The sequence below is a fragment of the Sinocyclocheilus rhinocerous genome, unplaced genomic scaffold (genome assembly GCF_001515625.1).
Source record: "Sinocyclocheilus rhinocerous isolate Xijiao unplaced genomic scaffold, SAMN03320098_v1.1 scaffold62, whole genome shotgun sequence".
NCBI classification, from domain to species: domain Eukaryota; kingdom Metazoa; phylum Chordata; class Actinopteri; order Cypriniformes; family Cyprinidae; genus Sinocyclocheilus; species Sinocyclocheilus rhinocerous.
The window spans coordinates 1,943,736-1,965,726 of NW_015656585.1; the positions used below are offsets into that span (position 1 = coordinate 1,943,736).

At 38.2% G+C, this 21,991-nt stretch overlaps 1 protein-coding gene across 2 annotated transcripts in view; it reads left to right on the top strand.

The window, feature by feature from the left end:
- LOC107720291 (multiple C2 and transmembrane domain-containing protein 1-like) overlaps positions 1 to 21,763 on the top strand; it is a 152,581-nt gene extending 130,818 nt beyond the window's left edge. For both annotated transcript variants that reach the window (XM_016527971.1, XM_016527972.1), the window contains 4 exons: positions 8,322 to 8,431; positions 9,990 to 10,099; positions 10,516 to 10,613; positions 20,388 to 21,763. In XM_016527971.1, coding sequence (XP_016383457.1) covers positions 8,322 to 8,431; positions 9,990 to 10,099; positions 10,516 to 10,613; positions 20,388 to 20,459 — 390 coding nt within the window. In that variant the 3' untranslated portion in view covers positions 20,460 to 21,763. The remainder of the gene's footprint in view (positions 1 to 8,321; positions 8,432 to 9,989; positions 10,100 to 10,515; positions 10,614 to 20,387) is intronic.
- Positions 21,764 to 21,991: the final 228 nt, after the last annotated feature.

Here is a 21,991-nt window from a genome sequence, read left to right on the forward strand (position 1 = left end):
TAAATATATATATATATATTAGTGCTGTCTGTCAAACGATCGCGATTAATCGCATCCAAAATAAAGGTTTTGTTTACATAATACAGGTGTGTATACTGTGCATATTTATTAAATACAAACACATGCATGCATATATTTAAGAAAAATATGTTTATATATTAAATATATTTATATATAATATAAGAATATAATTAGTGCTGTCAAACGATTAATCGCGATTAATCGCATCCAAAATAAAGGTTTTGTTTACATAATACAGGTGTGTATACTGTGCATATTTATTAAATACAAACACATGCATGCATATATTTAAGAAAAATATGTTTATATATTAAATATATTTATATATAATATAAAATATAAGAATATAAATATATAAATGCATATACATGTAAATATTTTCAAAATATATACTGTATGTGTGTTTATTTATATATGCATAATAAATATACACAGTACACACATATTTTATATATACAAAAACTTTTATTTTGGATGCGATTAATCGCGATGAATCATTTGCCAGCACTCATTTTAATTAATATTTTATAAATATTTTATAAGTTAATTTATTTTTATGTTTTTTTCTATTTAATGTAATTTAATAAAATTACAGGAAGCAAAGTAGGAGAATGGGGGTGAGACTGGGAAAGGATCACAAGCTGGGACTTGAACTTGAGTTGCCGAAAACGCATGTGTGCTGCATGTCGGTGCACTGCCCACAAGGCAATAGTCTCTGACACAGATTATATTTTATAGAATTTTGAATGTTGTTTTGTATATCTTTTGCCCCTAAAAAACATGTTTGAATGTGAACTCAGGACAAGCCTAATTATACAGCATGTTTGTTGCTGACCACCTCCTGTCTAGTCCACTTTGGAAATGTGTGGTTGTGCACATCCATAGTGGCTATATTGGTTTGCCTGTTGGTGCCCAGCTTGATGATGTTCCCCAGTTTGACGGCCTCATTTTTGCGATGGAGATGGAAAGGGCAGGGGCGAATCCAGTGCAGTGGCGGGTGGAGCTAATTGTGCTCCATTCATCATCAGGTGGCATCCAGGGACCCAGAGAGGACAGGGCAAGGAGAGCAGGGGTAACACAAGCGATCTGAGGTGAGGAGGGGGGTCGCTCCAGGGGTGAGGGGCATCATCAGAGAGGCTGGAGAACAGGGGCAACTATCAGGTTGACCTTGGGGCTGATGAAGTGCCTTGCCCGCTGGGTGCGGAGGCCTGGGGAGTAATGGCGAAGGTGAACCCAGCTCTCCAGCGGATCCATTAGAGCCTAATGCTGTTGTTTTTAGCAGGGAGCGGTGGGAAGCAGAGGTCGGACGTAAAATAAAGCTTATTCTCCCTGTTTACGGTGTTATTCATCTGCACGTCATGGCACAGGAACATACCGGGAGCGCAGGGCAATGGGGCACTGGTGTGGAAGCAGTTATAGTACAGTGTTTTTTTTTTTTGCTCCTTAAAACTGAGTGTGCTTACCATAACTAGAACCTTTCTTTTGTGTCTGATTATAGAGAGCTAATGTTGGAAGGGTCGAAGTAGAGGTTGAATATATATCGTTAACCTGAGTGAATAGTGCAGCATATCTCTTTAATTGCTACTATGAAAGACAATGTTTTGCTTAATCTCCACATGAATTGGTTAGCTACAATTTACAGTAAACTAGCACCTTTATATTGTGTAGTCTCTGATGAAAAAACAGCTTTGATTGCATGAATTTCTAGAAGCTGGTTGATCAAGCCTGGCTAGTTTAGCCTGGAAAGACCCATTTCAGAAGGTGTAGACTCAATCAATGTCAATCCTGTTCCTGGAGGTCCAGTGTCCTGCAGAGTTCAGCTCCAACCTGCCCCATGGGCAACGCACCTGCTTGGAAGGTTCTAGAAATCTTGAAGACCTTGATTAGCTGATTCAGGTGTGTTAATTTGGGTTGGACCTGAACTCTGCAGGGACGTAGCAGGATTGGATGACCCTGCTGTAAACGGTAACAATTTCTATTTAATTTCATTTATAAAATGATTGCCTTATTAGCACCCAAACATTCAAAATGCACCATTCTGAACAGAATGCGGTTTTGTACCTGCTGAAGAGTCACAATGACTGTTGTTAGACCTTGGCCCAGAATACTGTCTCCAGAGTGAATGCCATAGTGAGGGCATATGAATCTCCTGGGAATAGCTCAATAGCTTTTTTGCCGTCTCTGTGGTCACATACTGTTGCATGGCATTCAGCATCACACCTATTTTTGGAGCGTCACTAGAGGTTTGAGGGGTGGTAGAACCTAGGGATTTGAGAGGTGAGGATAGTGCCTCTGAACTTCTGTCACGCTTCCAAATGTTTGAACATACTTTGTGTGTGTATGTGTTTAAAATTCTTGTCTTGTTGTGATTTTATATTACAGTTGTTTTGTTAAATTATCCCGCAGGTTGCCTAAGCTGTAATGCAGTGCTAAAAACACATGCTTGTGACATGTTGAGTCTCTGATGGGGACAAAGGTTCGAATCTGGTCTGGACCATTTCCCTGTCCCTGTTCCTTTGCTCTCCTATAAATAAGACAAAGACCTATATATAAATTAAAAATAAAAATCCTGCAAGTGTTGAAGTAAACTAGATTATTTTATACGAGAATCAAAGAGAAAGGTCCCAAACAGCATATACGCAAACTCTCAGAATACTACTTAACGAGGTAATTACTAATTTTCTTGATGTTGTATTTGAGGTTGCGTCAAAAGATTTTTGTTTATATTTACTCCTTAAAAAGAGTAATGCGAATGGTTTTCCTTTTGATGTGAAATATTTTTTGGCTTGTAGTATTTGGGATAGCAGTTATTGGGATCAAGCAGGCAGTCAGGGGAGTTTCCGTTTAGTCTGACACACACCTCAAATCTAATTAAACTGCAATTTTAATTAACCTCCCAAAGTGCTCTGACACGAAGACGAGGAACAATTTCATTGACAAGCCTTTCCCTGTACGTCTCTTCCCCTGTCCCATTCAATATGAATAAAGTGCTAATGAACTACTTTTGGAAAATTAATGCACTCGTCTATTTAAAGAAGTTGTTTTTCGTTTCATGTTTTCACTGATAAGAGGTGGGCTCACGTCTGTCTGAGGGGACTTGTCTTGGCTTTATTTGCCATCAGAGGTGTGGAACTCTTTTCCTTGGTGATATCGCTCTCTACTTGTGCCCATCTGGGTCAGCGCGCCTTTGGCTCGAAATGAGAGAAGACAAACAAATAATACGTGTATCCAGGGAGCAGCCTGGCCCGGGTGAAATGATTTCATTTTCATCTTGATCTCTATCTTATCTGCCTTCTTTGTTCCCCTCACCTTTAGTGCTGCGTAGATAAAATAATCTTGTTTTCTCTCCCTCCGAACATGCCGAGAGAAGGGCGTGGGTGTGGATTAGGCCCGGCTGGGGGTCCGTCCTCTTGCATTGGGGCTCTGGCTTTGTTGTAAATGAAGTTTGGTGCCCCTGGGATATCGTTCCCCCTCCTGCTGTCGTTAACAAACAAGATATGCCCTCTACGAAGTGTCTGTCCTGGTCTGTGCCAAGCTCATCAGTCTCCCGCTATGTTGGGTGCCCATTGCGGCCTCCTGATGGGACGGTGAGGTGTGAATAGCCTGATGTTGGGAACTGGCTGGAATGGACTTGCCTCTGCTTGCCTGTAGCACTAGCAGCCCTAAGGAGTTTGATAATGGGGATGCACCAGGGGGTCCCACACAGCTGCAGTCAGTCCTACACACTGTTTAATGATAACACTGTTCAAGATGGAAGATTCTGTTCATTTACTTGCCAGCCGTTGATTTCACAAAGCCTATTTAACTTTTCGTGTAATCGAAGTGTTATTTGATTAATCAGGTGAACAGATTTCACATTAAGAATGACACTTTAAAATCAAGAACAATGCTTCAAAGATCTTGGTGACATGGCCTTGTGGTTAAAGGATTATTTAGAGACTGTCAACAGCATTTAAAGCGCCAATTTAAATACAAATCGATGCACATGGAGCAAGGAAAGCAGAATGAGAAGCTCTTTTTATTAAAGCACTTGTTAATTATTTCTTATCTAAATCACCTTTTTAGTGGCTAGACAAAAAGTACAAACTTAAACAGTGTTACCAAACTTAATTTGTCTCCGTAGAGGGAGAAAAAAATATAAAGTAACTGGACACATGCTAATCAATTATTGGGTCAAATTTTTTTTTTTTCAATAATACATACAAATCACTTTGCACATACAGTAATTGAAATATCTTCAATGATTGAAATTGAATATTGATACTAAAATATTAATATCACAAAATATTTATTATATTGTTATTATTTTAAAATATTTCATTAACATTTATATATTTCATCAGTGATTTCATTTTGTGATTTATTTTGTAATTACATTACTTTTTATTAGTAAATATATTCATGAGGTGATAACGAATGTTATTTATTTATTTTTTAAAATATGTAATTAAAAAAAAAATACTCCTGTTTTCAGGGTATTACATTTTGAATCATTCAAATTAAATTTTTTCTTGAAAAGTTTTCAAAACCATATGAAACAAACAAATACAGAGCTGAAAACTTGGCCCTTGTGTTTTAAATATATTTTTTAAAGATTTTCCTTTTTCTTTATCTTGCCCTGTATCTAATTGCTGCTTAAACATTGTTTATAGAACTGCATTTTAAAAGCAGTACACTCACAATCGTGTGGTTGTACTGAAATGGTAAAATACAGCTCCCTTGCAGCAGTGCTCATATTCAGTGGAGCAGGACTCTTGCTCGTGTGCTATCGCATAATTCAAACTCTTTATATGTAGACATTGTGCATTTAGAAGAGTTCAGATTTGGCTGCACTGTTGGAAGACACTTTAAACAGAACTGATTTTTGACTAAATATCAATTTCCCTTTGCCCGCTGACATCAAGTGGAGGACCTGAGGTAATGGAATGCCCATGTGTCGCTCCAGCGGCCCACAGCTCAGCCAGGATCCACAGCAGGCTCTTCTGCGGCAGGTTGCTCCTTGGCTCGTAGCGGTGTGAGCGTGTTTATGTGTGTGTGAGAGAAGTGCGGAGGAGCAGTGAAAACAAGCCTCTCCCCAGGCTAATGTTATTCCAACCTCCTGCCTTCCTCAATCCACTTTTGAAGGCAGGAAATCGGAGTTAGCTCATGGTTTGAGGGCCATGTGGTAATGGTTTAGACTGTAGAGACCCATGACCTGCACCTCCACCCTCGCGCGTACACGCACACACACCAATACCTTGTCCCTCAAAGTCTTCTTTTCTCATATAGCGCCCAATTCAATGGAGTGTATGTTGGACTTTTGTTTCGGTTGATAACGCAAACCAGATGGGAGGTAGGACAGGAGAGTCTTGTTAAATATTTGCTAAGAAAAATAACCCTGGGACGCGGTCTAATTGTATCTATTTATCTTCTGTGGCTTTTTGGGAAGGCGATGTGGTTATGCAGGCCATATTGGGCTTCATTTTTCAAATGTGGGATCCAGTACAAAGCGTGGGAGACGGATAGGATACTGTGTGTGAGTGTGTGTGTGTTGAGGGAGTAGGGCTGTGCGATTTGGGGGAAAATATCAAATTGCGATTTTTTTGACAGATATTGAGATTGCGATTTGATTTGCGATTTTGAATTTGCAATGTCAAGCTTCAGCTCAGTATTGTCAATAATGTGCAGCACAGTATGGGTATCATTACCCTGCTGAAAAAAACAATAGAAACTATCACAGAAATTCTTATAGTTTCCATTAAACCATTACAAAATTATTTTTTGTTTTGGGCATTATTCCAATAGGAATTACTGTTGTTCTATTGGTTGCCATCTGCCAGATTACATCCCACCAATAGAATCCATCAAATAGACACCTCATTATAGGTTACATTAAAACCAATACAATTCCCATTATAACCCTGAAACCCATTACATTTGTTATTGTGTTTTGGGAGGGGTTCTATTGGGGTTTTTTTTCAGCAGGCGCGATTTCGATTCGATTTCGATTAATCGCACAGCCCTATGAGGGAGTACTGACAGTTTGATCATGTTTGAGCATGTTTCTTTATTTTGGGGATGATATTCCAGTACCTGTTGTATAGACCCTTTTACATACCTGCTCTTGAAACATTCGCTCTGTGTGTAGAAATAAGTGGTTCTCAACAAGCAGGTAAGGCCCACTAGGGGACCTCAACAAACTTCCAGGAAGGCCCTAATACATCTTGAAATTATGCACATTTAGTCTTATTAAATATTTTTTAAATAATAAAAAGTAAAGATGTACAACATCTAACATCAGTTTATTCATTTTTATTGCAACAGCAGCACTAGAGGCACATAAAGTATCAGCTCAAATAAGAGGGCCTTTGAATATTGCCGTGTACAAAGAGGGGTCTTGAAGTCAAAAAGGTTGAGAACTACTGGTTTAAATGCACTTTAAATATTTGGACTTTAAATCTTCCAAAAAAAAACAAACAAAAAAAACTGCCAGGCTTAATCTGACTGAAATGGTACGAGTCTAGTTTTTGTGAAGTCATACCAGTGTTATTTTAGTATTGTTGTCTTGATATACTATTATACTGCCGTTTTTGTTAATATTTTGCATTTGATTTTTATATATATATTCTGTTTTTGTTTTAATTTTAAAGTTTTAGTTATTTAGAATGTGTTTTTGTCATTTTTTATTTATTTTTTTCTAAATGTTTTTTTTTGTTTTTGTTTTTTAAGATTATATAGTTCTAGGTATTTTAGTACTTCAACCTAAACTGAATAAAAACTAGAAATGGCAGCTAGTTTAAATAAAATAAGTTTAAGATAAATTTTTTTAATTGTTTTAGTTTTAGTTATTGATAATAACCCTAAATCAGATTAACAGACCTTGATAATATGATTGAAGCTCCGCTTCATTCTGCATGTAAACAGGTTTCTCAGACTAGAATAGACCACGTGCTATGCACTTGCAGTTCCTTTGTCTTTTAGAGACAATACATGACGTGTATAAAATATGTGCCTTAACTATCTCTTTAAATGCAAATAATATGCAGTATTCATGCACTTGCATTCCTTTATAAAGCACAAAAAGATCTCTATGCATTGACACCATCCCTCTTTTCCTGCTTTGATTTGCACAGTGGGTTTTGATCCAGAGGTTCAGTAGCTGGTCGGCTCATAGTGGACATGATCCACTGCAGTGACATTTCAATTGATCTCCATGAAAGGCCTGAGGATGGCGACTGAAGTGCTTCCAGATAAACCTGGGCAGGGTTGAGCAGAGGCCTGGAGCTCCCATAAAGCAGACCCCGGGCAAAGGCATAGTGATGCTCACTGCTGCATGGCAGTGCCCTCCCGCTGGGACCATTTCACCAGGACTTTTCGTTCTTCTTAAGTGCTGCCAGTTCATTTGTGTAGGCCCACCGGAGGGGCACAGCCTGTGTCAGGGCTTGGAAATCTGGACGTAGCTTATTTTTCGCATTGCTAATAGGCCAGGATTTCTGTTTTTCTCTTCAAATGGTTGACCGATAGAAGAAACAGAGAGAATTGGAGTGTTTTGTAGGTTAAATGGATGGGTTTTGAGTTTCAATCTTGTACTTTTTTTTGGAATAGTTCACCCAAAATGACAATTCTGTCATAATTTACTTAATTCCAAATATCTGTAAACACAGAAGAAGATGTTTTTCAGTATGTCCCGCTCTGTCAGTAAAAAACAGGGTTGGAATGGCATGAGAATGAGCAAATAATGAATGGTTTTTATTTTTGTGTGAGCAGTCCCTTAAGAGTTAAGGTGAGTGTGGAAGTGTACATGTGTGTGTGTGTGTGCCTCTGCACATCAATGCACTACAATAGTCTCTGTCTGTGTGTCCACACTCAGTCACTACATTCTGTGTCAGCCCAACTGTTGCATGACTGTTCTTATTGTTAGAATAAAATCAGAGCCTTTGACTGTGGAAACATTTAACTGACGCCTACTTTTGAGGTTCTTGTGGCCAGTTTATTTTAAGTTGAAGACCATCAAAAGTTTTTGGTGCTCATAGTAATGATGGTGGTGATGGCCACAATGATGTCACCACTGTAAAACCTGGTTACCCAACATAGCTAGTTCTCTCTGAAGAAAGTATTAGAATAAATATTCGTCTCTTTATTGTTACACAAAGCGTGATTAATTTCAAACATGTTTATTGCAGCATGGAGAACATGGAAAGAGAGAGAGCTCATCGAGCCTTTGATGCTCCTCATGCTCTTTCAGCTGTGTGGAAATGCATTTGCCCAGCCTCTCTCTCTTTTTCCCTCTCTGTCTTTCTCTCTCCCTCTCATTCTTTCAGGACTCAGAGAGAAAGGGTTTCATGAATAAGCTGTATGCCATTCAGGATGTGTGTATCAGTGTCCAGAATGCTCTGGATGAAGTGGCCTCCTATGGTGAGAGGATAAAGAAGTAAGTCTGAGCTCTCGCTGCTTGTGCTTGAGCAGTGCCAACCTCAGTCACATCTTACTCAGCCTGTTAAACAAACACAAACACACACATGCTTACACTGCAAAAAAATCATTTTCCTAATCACTGTTTTTGTCTTGTTTTCCAGTGGAATTTCTAAACATCCTTAATCAAATTTACCTAAAAAGCAAAACTTGCCTTGAGAGAATGTATGATATAATTTAAAAGTAACATTTATTTATTATGCAATAATTACTTTAATTCAACAATTTCAAATAAATGCTGTTTTCTAAACGTTCTATTGATCAAATAATCTTGAAAAAAAGCACAAAAAAATATCCACGAAAATATTAAGCAGCACAAATGTCTTCAATATAACAGTTTTCGATTTTAAAATAGACAACAGTTATTTGAAATTGTAATAATATTTCACAATAGTACTGTTAATTTTTATTCTACTTTGATCAAATAAATGCAGCCTTGATAAGCATGAGACTTTTTTCAACATGTTTATTGACATTTTTTACATTTTAAGTAGGGTATCTTGAATTAAAGGGGTCATATGATGCTGCTAAAAAGAACATTATTTTGTGTATTTGGTGTAATGAAATCTGTTTATGCGGTTTAAAGTAAAAAAAAAACATTATTTTCCACATACTGTACATTATTGTTTCTCCTCTATGCCCCGCCTTCTGAAACGCGTCGATTTTTACAAAGCTCATCGGTCTGAAAATACCCTGATAGCAATTTTTTCTTTATTGTTTTAAGCATAAACCTTAATGAAAACATCATTAGAAAAAGAAGAAAAAAATCTTAATTCAAGACATATTCTTAGGTATTGTTATCTTACATATCTTGTTTAATGTTTAGAGATATATATATATATTTTTTAGTTTTTGCAAAACTAGACAAAGGTACTAATTAACATAAGGATATTTTTATGTTTTTATAGTGCAGTAAAAATTGGAATTATCTAAATTTTTTAACCCCTTACAGAATGCCCCATTCCTTCAAATAACTTACTGTAGCATTGATATGAAATAGTAACACTGTACTTGCACCTTGATATATACCATGATACTGAATGATTATCATATTCCTTTACCATGTTATTTACCTTGTACACCAAGTTCTAAAAAATATATTGGAATGGCACATGTCCACACAACATTGTTTTACAGGTGTTGTTGTAACTGTGGTGTTTTGATAGAAGCTATTGTAACTATAGTAACATTTTGTACAACCCCACTAACATAAATAAGTGAAACACTGTGTCCACACTGGGTACAACCACATGCCGCAACAACTTTAGGCTGTCTGTAGCAGACGCATCAAAATGAATGTAAATCCATTTGTCCTGTTGTCGGAAGTAGCTCAAGTGCATGGAATATGTTAGATAGACTGGGGCATCAGTTTACTGCATTCAGTGTAGACAGTATTAATGATTATAATGGGTTTTCCTGGATTTTATTGCATATTGTCACTCTCCTCCGGTGTAGACTGGGGTAGGCCTGTGTAGAAGGAAATAACATCCTTTTCTCACTCATTTTTGTGTTCTCAGTACTTTCAATTGGACTGTGCCTTTCCTCAGCTGGCTGACCATAGTTGCCCTGTGTGCAACCACTCTTGTGGTGTACTTCATTCCTCTCAGATACATCGTACTGGCCTGGGGTAAGCTGTCATCCATTACGTTCATAATGTGTCATGAATGACGAAATAACATAAGCCAGTAGCATGTTGCATAACGTGTATTTTAGAATTTCAAATAGACTATTGTAGGAGTTCACAGAGTTTAATGGCAGTTTAGGTTTGCATGCTCCAGGGATTCGCCACCAGCACAGCAGGGAGGATGGTAAACTGCCAAGCTCAGGGCAAACTCACTAGTAGCTAATGCCCCGTGTGCTCTTTCATACAGTGTTCAGATCTGAAGCTCTGCAAGGTCAGAGAGCAGAGCTCCTGTCAGCTCCATAGCAGCTGATCCTGTAAAGTACAATGATGAGGGTTCAGAATCCGTACAGGGTCTTAGGTCCTCCTGAACTGCACTCTGTGAGTGAGGTCTAATGCGCCACTGTTATTTCAACTTTCAGGGGTAAACAAGTTCACCAAAAAACTGCGAGACCCGTACAGCATCGACAACAATGAGCTGTTGGACTTCTTGTCCCGAGTGCCCTCAGATGTTCAAATGGTAGGTATTCCTTATTACATTCACCCGTACTGTCAGTTACTCCAGCATTGTAACTGACAACTGCATGTATTTGGATTTAGCCAAATTCCAAAATGATGTAATTTCTGATGTCAAAAGTTAAAGGGGTCATATGATGCGATTTCAAGTTTTCGCTTCTCTTTGGAGTGTTACAAGCTCTTGGTGCATAAAGAAGATCAGTAAAGTTGAGGGGTCATTTATGTCTTTTATAAGTTAAACACTTAAACACCTAAGTATGAGCAACAGTAATAGTGATGCTAGCCTTAGCAAACATAATAAAATAATAACAATGAACTCTGCTGTGTGAGAAAGTATTTGTGCAGAGTTTTCTGTCTCCCCGTTCCATTTTCTATGCTTTAATTTATGCTTCCTGCTCATGGTAATATGCATAAATGCAGAATCAGGGAATTCTATTCTTGTCATCACAGACAGCCTTGTGACTCATTACCATGGAAAGAGCGCAAAATGTTGACTTTTTAAACTCACAAACTTCACCTAAACTTTTATACCTATAATGGCACTTTCCTCTTTGGAAATATATAATGCTAATTAATATTTTGTGTTTCGAAGTTCATGGTAAAACTTGGGAATTACTTGATTGCATAAATATATGCTATTGTGTATATTGTAAAGATGGGTTACACTTTAGAATAGGGAACACATATGCACTGTTAATTAAGAGTTTTCCCTTAAAAACAAACAAAAAAACCCCCTAAACCAACCGACGGCTGGCTGCATATATCTACTACAGTACACGGATCCATTCAGAAAAACTAAACACAGCAACATACACATGACAAATCAAAACATTATCGTGAAATCGTGTGGAAACAATGTGAATGTAGGGAAATGTCTGTGCCTGTGCATAAATACAATGTGCGATCAGTGTGTCAAGAGCACTCATACACGCATTATTATAACGGACTCACGCGTGCTTACTGTACGACTCCTGTACGCCACCGCAATTGTCTTTACCTTGAATCTAAAATATGGTCATGCAGGATAAGGCATTAATATGAGCTTTATGAAGTACTATTAAAATGCCAGTATGCTAGTAATATAAGCAGCTAGTTAATAGTGAGAATTGGTCCTTAAAATAAAGTGTTACCTATAGATTTCACAGGTTTGTCATGTTTCCAGTCTGCAAGTGTCTCTCGGTAGATTTATGGACTTCTTGCCATGTTGTATTGAGTCATGCTTTGTTGTTGAGTGTAATGAGTGTGGATTTTATTGTTTTCAATCTAAACATATGAAAATGAAAATCTGTCATAAAATATTATTACACTTTAAAAGGATGGTATCTAAATGAGTGAATTAAGCAATACTAAATGTATTTACTAGGGCTGTCAATCGATTACAATTTTTAATCTAATCACATCCTTTTTCTGTGATTAATTGCGATTAATCGCACACTTCATGAAATTAAGCATAGACCATTTATCTTGTTTCAAATTTTTATTTTGTCATCATTTGCTATATCCAGCAAAGTAAATCAAAAGATTAAAGGGTGATTCTCAAAAATCTGTGTAAAATTAATCGCATGCGTTAACGCATTGACATAGTATTTACCTAGTTTTCAGCTGTCTATTAGTTACTGCATCATTTTTATCATGAACAAAGTTTGCAAGTTAGTGTACGTGATTACCAAGGAGACATGAAATATGAGACATGTGATGTCAATAGTATGTACAGAATACTTTTATTCTGAATCATTTCCAGTCAATCTATAACCTTGTCAAATTATAAAGATGTGTAAAAATATAATTTAAATAGTGCTAGCTATACAATTAGACTGAAAAAAGTCTCTTTAAATGTTTTAAATTTCCACCATATTATATATATATATATATGTGCAACAGCAAAGAGCTTTTTTACATTTTAGAGAAGTCAACTTGCGATACCGAACAGGACCACATGGAGATGCCAAAAAACAAACAAAAAAACCCCCTAAACCAACCGACGGCTGGCTGCATATATCTACTACAGTACACGGATCCATTCAGAAAAACTAAACACAGCAACATACACATGACAAATCAAAACATTATCGTGAACACACACACACACACCCACACCAGTCTACAGGGCCATAAGTGTCTGTTGTTAGAGAAATAACCAATTATGTTCTGATCCTTGTTAGTCTTCATGAAGAATGTGATTCGTAAATTTGGGTTAGTTAAGTTGAATGTAAATGGCTTGTGATGTTTCCAGTCTGCACGTGTCTCTCAGTAGATTTATGGACTTCTTGCTGTGTTGTACTGAGTCATGCTTTGTTATTGAGCGTAATGAGTGTAAAGCAGTAATCCTCTCCCGGTCTGCTTCTACATTAACCGTGAGATCTGAGTTATGCGGCCCGCCCCGTTGTCCCATTTGCAATCAGCAGCATTCTGTCGGAGCGGCAAGGTGCTGCCGTTTAACTGCAATTAAAACTTGAGCTCGTAAACACAAGCCCAGCCTGTTATCGTGCTTCCTCTGTGTCGGGATAAACCCTGCGGTGCTGACGGCGGGGGTGACACGGGGCTCTGATCCAGGACCAGTCGCTTGCCTTTGATGAGCCCGGGGCGGCGGGCAGGCTTTGATCTCTACAGAGTCGTAATCCCAAGCCCCTGCCTGGCTTTACATCGGCCCTGCAGCTGCAGGTAGCCTGCTCTAAATTAGCCCGATGCGGCTAGGTCGCTAAGGTGCGTTTACCCCAAACACCTGGAGCCCAGAAGGTCCCTGCAGGTAGGAGGCCCGGAGGAGACCTGGCTAATGATGTACGGTGAGGTTCACGCTCAGAAGAGCAGGCCGCCGTGGGCTTTCTGTGCCCTGTAACAGCTTTAGATTTAGGACAGTCCAGAAAAGTACTTGAACATCGGCGTGATGCGCGGAACGTTCCGCTCTGCATCGCACAACTGCCCGTGGAGGTCCGTTCACCTCTGTTTTCTGGGTTAGAGACGCCTCTGTGGGACCTCAGAGACTCAAACAAAGCATCGGGGTGTGATCTGCACATGCCCAAGGGCCCGAACGTTTCGCAAAAATGACAAATGGAGGGCTATTTTTGAGGCTCTGACGTGACCCACACCTCCCGCGCCGTCCCGTGATAAAAGCCCTGCAAGGCCGAGAGAGGCCAGCATTGCCTCTTTTACAGATCATTTGGAGGTGCCTCAGAACAACATGAACTGATGAGCTTCTAATGACTTTTTATATAAAGGTCATCTATGCTGCAGTCTGTGAGTACAGAGTGTCTTTGAGTGGGAACTTACAGCTCCCACAGCTCTGTAGGTGAATGTCTTTACTAACCTCGATTGTGTTATTTTGAGTACGCTGCTTGCATATGCATATGCATTTCGGTGGATACATATCAGTGGAGTGTTGTGGACTGAAATGAGGCAGCAAATTTCCTTTTTCTGTCTCTTTCTTTATTTTACCTAATGTTCTAGGTCCATATGATGTTTACAAAATTACTGTGTTAATGGAACACCATTTACCAAACTTTTATCAGTAACCACATATTATAAAAGCACCAGCATCCCCCTAACCATACAAGGGATAATCAGTTTGAAGGATGGAAGGAGCTCATAAAATAATGTTAGTTTGTTCATATTAACATAATATTTATTAAGGTTATCTATTACATTGTAACATTTTTACATGCTTCACAAACAAAAATAATAGTAACACTAATACAGTAACACTAGTATTGAATATCTTTTATATGTACAGGTTGCTGTTGTTCGTCTATTGTTTTTTGATTTTTTTGTTTTTTGTTTCTCATCCTTTTTGTCTGACCTGAGTTATCATATTCTTACCACAAGAGTGTTGGCATGAAGGCTTTACCTTAATCAAACTAATTGGTCACTAAAAAAACATCAGATCATTTCATGCTACAAGTCATTTCAAAGACTTTTAGTTTTAGTGATTCAGGATTATTTTATTTTATTATTATAATTTTTTTGTCCGACCAGTTCACAATCCACAAGAGTGTTGGTATGAAGGCTTTAACATATTAAAACTGATTGGTCACTAAAAACAAAAAAAAAATTAGTAATTTCAAAGATTTTTACTTTTAGTGATTCAGGCTTATTTTATTATTTTACCTCTATTTCACCATTCACTCTCATATCTACACCATACATTAAAGCACATTTTGAAACTGTATCCACTGGTGTCGCTGTTGGACACTTTATAAAATTGAGTGGTTTGTGTGCTATTTTTAATATTATTTTTATTTTTGGACTGCTGATTACTTTACCCTCCAGATTTTTGGGGAAGGCACTGTTGTCCTTGTCTCCTCTTGTAAAATAGCCTTAAAATGGATACATTCATTAAATGACTTTATTAATTGCCCAAGTTAGAGGTGTAGTGAAGAGCAGTCAGGTTAAATGTACACTATACACAAGTGCTGTGCTTATTCTAAGATGTGTTTGTAAACCTCAATACATACAGTACCACCTCTGTGCATGGCCTTTTAAGTGCACTGCAGGAGACCAGTGATATATCAAACCTGCTGCGAGGTGCATATTCACTTTGAATTACTCTCCCAGTTTACACACTCTGTGTACTTTTCATGTATCCGCCTATAGATTCCTCCGAGGATATCTTTACCTGCTGTGTGCCTGCCTCGCTGCTTTGAATAAAGCACATTCTGATATAATGCAATACTTTGTCTCTTAAATGAGGCCAACTGGCATTACCAACTTAACATTCTCTACCAGGTGTCTAAGACGTGTCCTATCGCATGCTTTATGGTGCCATTAGCCAATGGAGGAACTGTGTGCGTAACTGGGACGCTAGCAATTAGCACGCCAAGGGCTCCATTATGGCCTATGCAAATGCAGAGATTAAAATGCAGTCACAGCGTACAAACGATTCAGCTCTTAGCCAATTCATCACCTGCGAAGGGCACACACTCGAGGAGAGAAGAAAAGAGGGCAAACAATAGCAAAACTAGTCTGTTTTCTGAGGACATAGTCATTTATGGCCACTTTTAGCTCAAATTTTTTTGGGGGGGCAATTTATGGCTGATTTTGTCCCCAAAACATTTTGAAGTAGCTTGCAGCAGGCATGGATGTTATGTGTTATGTTTTCACTTTGTTAAAAACATTAATAAAAAAACAAATCATAAATAAAGAAATAAAAAATAATTAAAACACTTCAAAATCGTTATGTTCACAAATGTTTGACAAGTATACTATCGGTTGACTACAAGTCAAACATACGGAATGATTAACACATACCAGGCTGCATTCATTAGAATAAACACAGTTAAACGGTAATATTGTGATTTTTTTTTTTTTATATACAATAACTGTTTTCTATTGTAGTGTATTTTAAAATATAATTTATTCCTGTGATGGACAGCTGAATTATCAGCATCATTATTCCAGTCTCCAGTGTCACATGATCCTTCAGAAATCATTCTAATATACTGATTCGCTGCTCAGGAAACATTTATTATCTTATTATTCTTATTAAAATCAATGTTGAAAACAGTTGTGCTGCTTAATATTTATGAAGAAACCATGATATATTACCATTAAAATTTTTTGGGGGTGGGGGGATGTTTTTAGTAGAAATAAATGCTTTTATTCAGCAAATACGCATTAAATTGATCAAACGTGACAGTAAAACAATTGTTACAAAACATTCCGTTTCAAATAAATGCTGTTCTTTCAAGCTTTCTTTTCATCAAAGAAACTTAAAAAATGTTTACACAAAATTTTAAGCAGCGAAAACTGTTTTTAACATAGATAATAGTAAGAACCATCATTATTAATAATATTTGAGCAGCAAGTCAGCATATTACAATGATTTCTGAAGGATCATATGACGCTGAGGACAGCTTTGCCATCACAGGAATAAATAAAAATGTAAAATATATTCAAATAAATTGAAGTTATTTCAAATCATAATAATATTTTAATATTTAGTTTTTTTGTATACTTTTGATCAAATAAATGCAGCCTTGGTGAGCACAAGAGACTTCATTAAAATGATTTCCAAAGTTTCCAAACTTTTGAAAAGTACTGTATACATATATGATTTTATATCATTTACATTTTACAACTTGGGAAAAAAAAAATCTTCTGGCTCAAATGGTAGAGCATGAGGCCAGCAGTGCTAAAGTCATGGGTTCGATTCCCAGAAAAAGCATGACCTCAGATCAATACATTGTTTATTTATCAAAACAGTCAAATACCATGTTTAATTATTTGTGCACCCCCTAATTAATATTCATAAGCTAAGCCTTTGGCAAATTTGTGATCCCTCCCACAGCTGTCCTAATCACTTTTTTGTATCTGAGGAGAGAGCAAGAATCTTTTCTCAGGCCTGTATTTGCTGCACCAGGGGTTTCTATTTAGAGTTTAAACAAGCAATTAGCGTGCACCTTACCTCAGGAAAATAAAAAAGTTAGGAGAAACTTTCCTCAGTGCCTTTCCCTCTATATTCACCTCAAAACTCTTGTTTTTTTTTTCTTCTCTCGACAATGGATGTGAGCTTGTCTGTGGGCGTCTGTGAGCCCTTTTTTTCTTCTAGAGGAGCATTTAATGCCCCTAATGCAAGGTTAGGTGTCACTGGAGATGAAGCAGGCACGATTTCTCTGCTCTTCTATAAACAGCATAGCATAGTATCATTAAAAATGTTCAGCTTTCATTTACTTATTTATATTTGCCTGCCGCCCATGTGGCTTCAAACCCCGATCCACGCTTAGCAGCGGGACGACATGGCGTACTCGGCTTCGGCAGGTCCCGGGATGGCGTCTGACACGCTAAACGAGGCACTCTCACCCTCTGCGAGAGCGCACTTCAAAGTGTGTTTTGTAGTGCAACTGTCAACATGGGGGAGCGGAGCGAGGGTGGAGCAGCCTTTGAGCAGCGTAAGGTCTTTACCCATCGTCTCCACGGATGTTCTCTTTGTGCTCGGCACTTGCTCCAAATTGCTATCTCACCGTAGTCACTTTTAACCCCCCTTATTCAATCTACTAAAGTTCTTCTCTTTGTATTGTTCCCATTTTTTACTTTCTCCACGTGCTTCTTTGACTCTAACTAGTGCGCTGTGTTATCTTGGGTGGGACAGCTCTCTGTCATTAAAGCTGCAGTGCTTGTTGCACCATACAGGGTGGCATAACTGTCAGCAGTTAAGAGTAATAGAGCCTCTGACGTGCCACACACTCTCTATTGCACTACTTTTGATTGAGCCTTTATTGTTGTTTGCCTTAATTTCTTTTCTTCCATTAGATTCACTAATGTCGATCTTCATCGCCTCACCTTGACACGTAAACTTTTGTTTACACACAGTTCAAGGGAGTCTTCTGAAGTCAGGCGCGACCCTGATGTGTTTAAAGCGAATATGAAAATAATGACCCCGTTAGGCTGCAATTTAAAGCGCGCTTTGAAGACGACGAATGCCAGGCCGCTCTGAAATCCTCCAGAAATGCTCTAGCTGTAGCTATGGCCACTATTGTCAACGTTGAGTTAGTATTTATTAGGTCTGCCAGTTTTAAATTGACTAAATTTAAATTTATTATTATTACAGTTTTTTAATCAAATGAATTAAATTATATGCTGAATAATTAATTAGAATAATCATATATCAATGTTTTTAGATTTTGCAAATGTACTACATTTACACTCTCGTTAAGGAGCAGGATTAATTGTTAGTGTAATTTGTTTTTACACTGCAGACAATTTTAATTTTAGTTTGAAATGAATTATTGACCCAGAACTTTAAAAACTGTAGAAGCACAACTAACATAAAGATGTTCCTCTGCTAGTAACTAACAATGTTTTATATCAACCACAGATGTCAATAGAGAGCCTAGAATTCTGTAGTATACCTTTAAATTATTTTTTTATTATTATTTAATTTATTTTTTATACAAAATTAAAATGAACACTACCTTGCTGAAATTAATAATTTTATTCAGCAAAGATGCAAACTTTCTAATTATCAAAATCCTGGAAAAAAATTAAGCAGCACAACTGTTTTCAACATTGATTTTTATTAAGAATAATAAGATGATAATGTTTCTTGATACACACACACACACACACACACACACACACACACATGTATGTATGTATATATAAATTTTGGCCCTGAATTGGCCCTTAAAGTGCTAAGAACAGTTAATTTAAATTGTAATAATATTTCACAATATTACTGAGTTACTGTATGTTTCATAAAATAAATGCAGCCTTGACTTCTTTACAATAAAAATAAGTATTTAAAAAAAAAAATACCCCCCATACACACACACAAAAGTAAGGACATTACAAAAACAAAACAAAAACAAAAACTTTTGGTCAGTTGATTTATTGCTTTCTATCAATTTTCCATGCATCTATTCCATGCAAAACGTCTCAGGTTACTTATGTAACCATGGTTCCCTGAGTAGGGAACGAGACACTGCATCCTCTAGGGGTCGCTATGGGGAACGCCTCGTTGTGACCCGTGTCTGAAGCATACATTGAAAAAACACCAACTCGTTGGCCGGCGACAGCCATGACGTCACTACCGGTGCGACTATAGTAAATAGGCGCAGACCAACTCGGTTTGGATAAATGTATTTTTCATCTTTACTACTTCAAAACCACATCAAAATCACATCTGATGTGAGCTGAATGTGGCACAGAGAAACCCAGTCTCACACCTACAAGATGGATGGCTGAGAGATGGACACACTTCTCAGTGTAGGTGACTGATGTTTCTGTTGAGCTGGCAGTACATGGACCACATTTCTTATGGAGTTTGAGTATGACGTCAGTCAGTTTGAGGGCCAGATCTGAGGGAAAACCAGTGATCTGTCTGTTTCACTCAGAGGCGCTTGACTGTTGCTGTCTTATTGGTCTGAAAGTGAATACTAGTATGGTGACAACCCTGTGAATTTTAAGCTGGCATACCTCCCCTTTCTGCTCCGTTCCAAAACCTAGTGAGCTGCCTCGTTAACCTAGATAGGTAGCTGCCTTTTAAGACATCCCAACTGGAATGGAACCTTATAAGTGAGTTTTTTGGAACAATGTACATAGGTTGCAACATAGTGTTGTGCAAATGGTGCACTTTGTGGTCAATTGATTCAATACAAGCAATGTGAGATCAACAACTATATACTGTAATATGCATACACACATAGCACTCACATTTTGGTTTACATAGAGCATTATAGTTATTAATAAACGTTTTTATCATACTGCTTTCTACACTTTTGAATATTCAAAAGTTTGGGGTTGGTAAATGTTTTTAAAAGATGACCAAGGCTCAATTTATTTAATTAATTATACAGTAATATTGTAAAATATTATTACAATATAAAATAGGTGTTTTCTAATATATTTTCAATTGTATTTTTTCACCTGTGATTTCAGCAGCCATTTCTCCAGTGTTGCATGATCCTTCAGAAATCACTCTAATATGCTGATTTTATGCTCTTATTATTATTATTATTATTATTATTATTATCAATGATGTTGAAAACAATTTTATAGCTTAAACTTATTTTGTTGAAATTGTGTGAATTTTTGTGGAAAGTTCAAAAGAACAGCATTTATTTGAAGTAGAATTTTTTTTGCATCATTGTTAATGTTTGAAAACATTAAAAGTGTTTGAAATTGAAATGGTCTCAATTATGGCCAATATAGTGTGCCTCTCAGTCATATGTGGCTGTTAACTTGAGCCTTTAGTGTGACAGCACAGCTCTGCTCTGCTGTGTTTGACCGAGGCCGCTATCAATCCGCCCACCTGACCATGTGTGTGTGCTTGTGTGTGTTTTAACAGGTGCAGTACCGAGAGCTGAAAGTGGAGCCCAGTCACAGCCCAAACAAAAGAAAGAAAAATAACCCAGGATAGCTCCTCTTCTTGCACGGATGCTCTCCCAACGCCAAGGAGAAGGAGAGGACTGACTGGCAACCAGCCTCTTTCTGTCTTTCTTCCTCGCTCTTTTTCTCTCTGTTTTAGCTGCAGCGTGGAGAGTTAAAGAGCGCGGTCAGAGTGAAAATGGGACCGTTGTTAATTACCATCTGTCCTTTTTTTGGGGTTTATTTTTGCGGCGGGGGGAGGGGGGAAAGCTCTTGACCCCTTTTAGAGTCAAACAGTCTGGGTTATTTGTCAGCGCTTGCCACTAGCCAGACAGCTCTAAAAGCCAAGGTGTCCTTCCACGGCAGCAAACTGAGCCGTTCTAACCACAAATAGCAGGATCAGCTGATAATAACACAGCCACCTGTGCCGACACACCTCGCCTCTACAGAAGGGAAAACGACGGTGGTTAAGTTGCAGTTTGCACCCTATAATTTGCACGGCACGGTCACTGCCGTATCTAAACCTATCCGCAGCTGAGTCGACAGCTGAGCCTGTTACGGTCCGATTTATGGCTGTAACTAAAGTGCTCGTGGAAATGACTCAAAAAACGCCCAGTGCCAGTGAGGTTTGCGATATCTTTACATCATTTCGATGTTCTTTCAATGGTATGAATGATGCATACTGGGATTGTTTATTGTAAACCTTTGTCGACCAATAGTAGCCGTGGCAGCGTCAGCATAGTCCTTATAGTGGGGATTAGGGAATTTACGTTTCATCCTTTGCTCCTAAAGCACCGCCAAGTGCCACTCTGCTAATTTTTGATTTCTAAAGGCCAAGTGCTGTTATATAAAGGAACCGGCTGAAATCTTTCGAAAAATCCCAAACTTGAAGGGTGAATGTCTGTGTGTGTTTTCATTGCTGTGCATTGGCTGCTTGACGAGAAGTCGATAGTGTTGTGACAGGCTGCTTTAGGGCCTCGGGTGGGTACCGTAGGGCAGAGGTTTACTGACGCCGCCATGGAGAAAAAGGAGGACGCGGGCAGATTTCTCATACGCTCCTGTCATTCCGCTTTCTCTTCCTCTGTCATTTCCTCTCGTTCATCCAGCTGCTTGCGAGGGAGGTCATGGATGGGTCCATGGGCCGCTCTTGAGGGACCTCAGTGTAGCGAGCGATGAAAGATCACAGCGCAGGCTACGTCAGAAAGACACTAGCCCCATCGCTCCGCCTCCCTCCTGACTTCTCATGTGCCGTATCGCATCTATCATATGGAAAGACCATTGATTTGTCAGAGGGAACTCCATTACAAAGACAACACAATCCCCACTGAGCAGGACACGGACGGTACTTCAGTGACTTGCATTATAAAAAAACAACAACAACACGATGATGATTTGAACAGCAGAAAGGATAGTTTCTAAGCCTGAATGTGTTTCTGTGTACTGTACGTGTTGATTTAAGTTGTTAAGTGGGTTTATTGTGAATGGTTTTTGCATCCCAAAAGCTTTTTGTTTTGTAAAAGTGCACATACTATGTTTGCAAGTAAACCAAAGTGGACCTTTTTTTGGAAATAATATATATATATA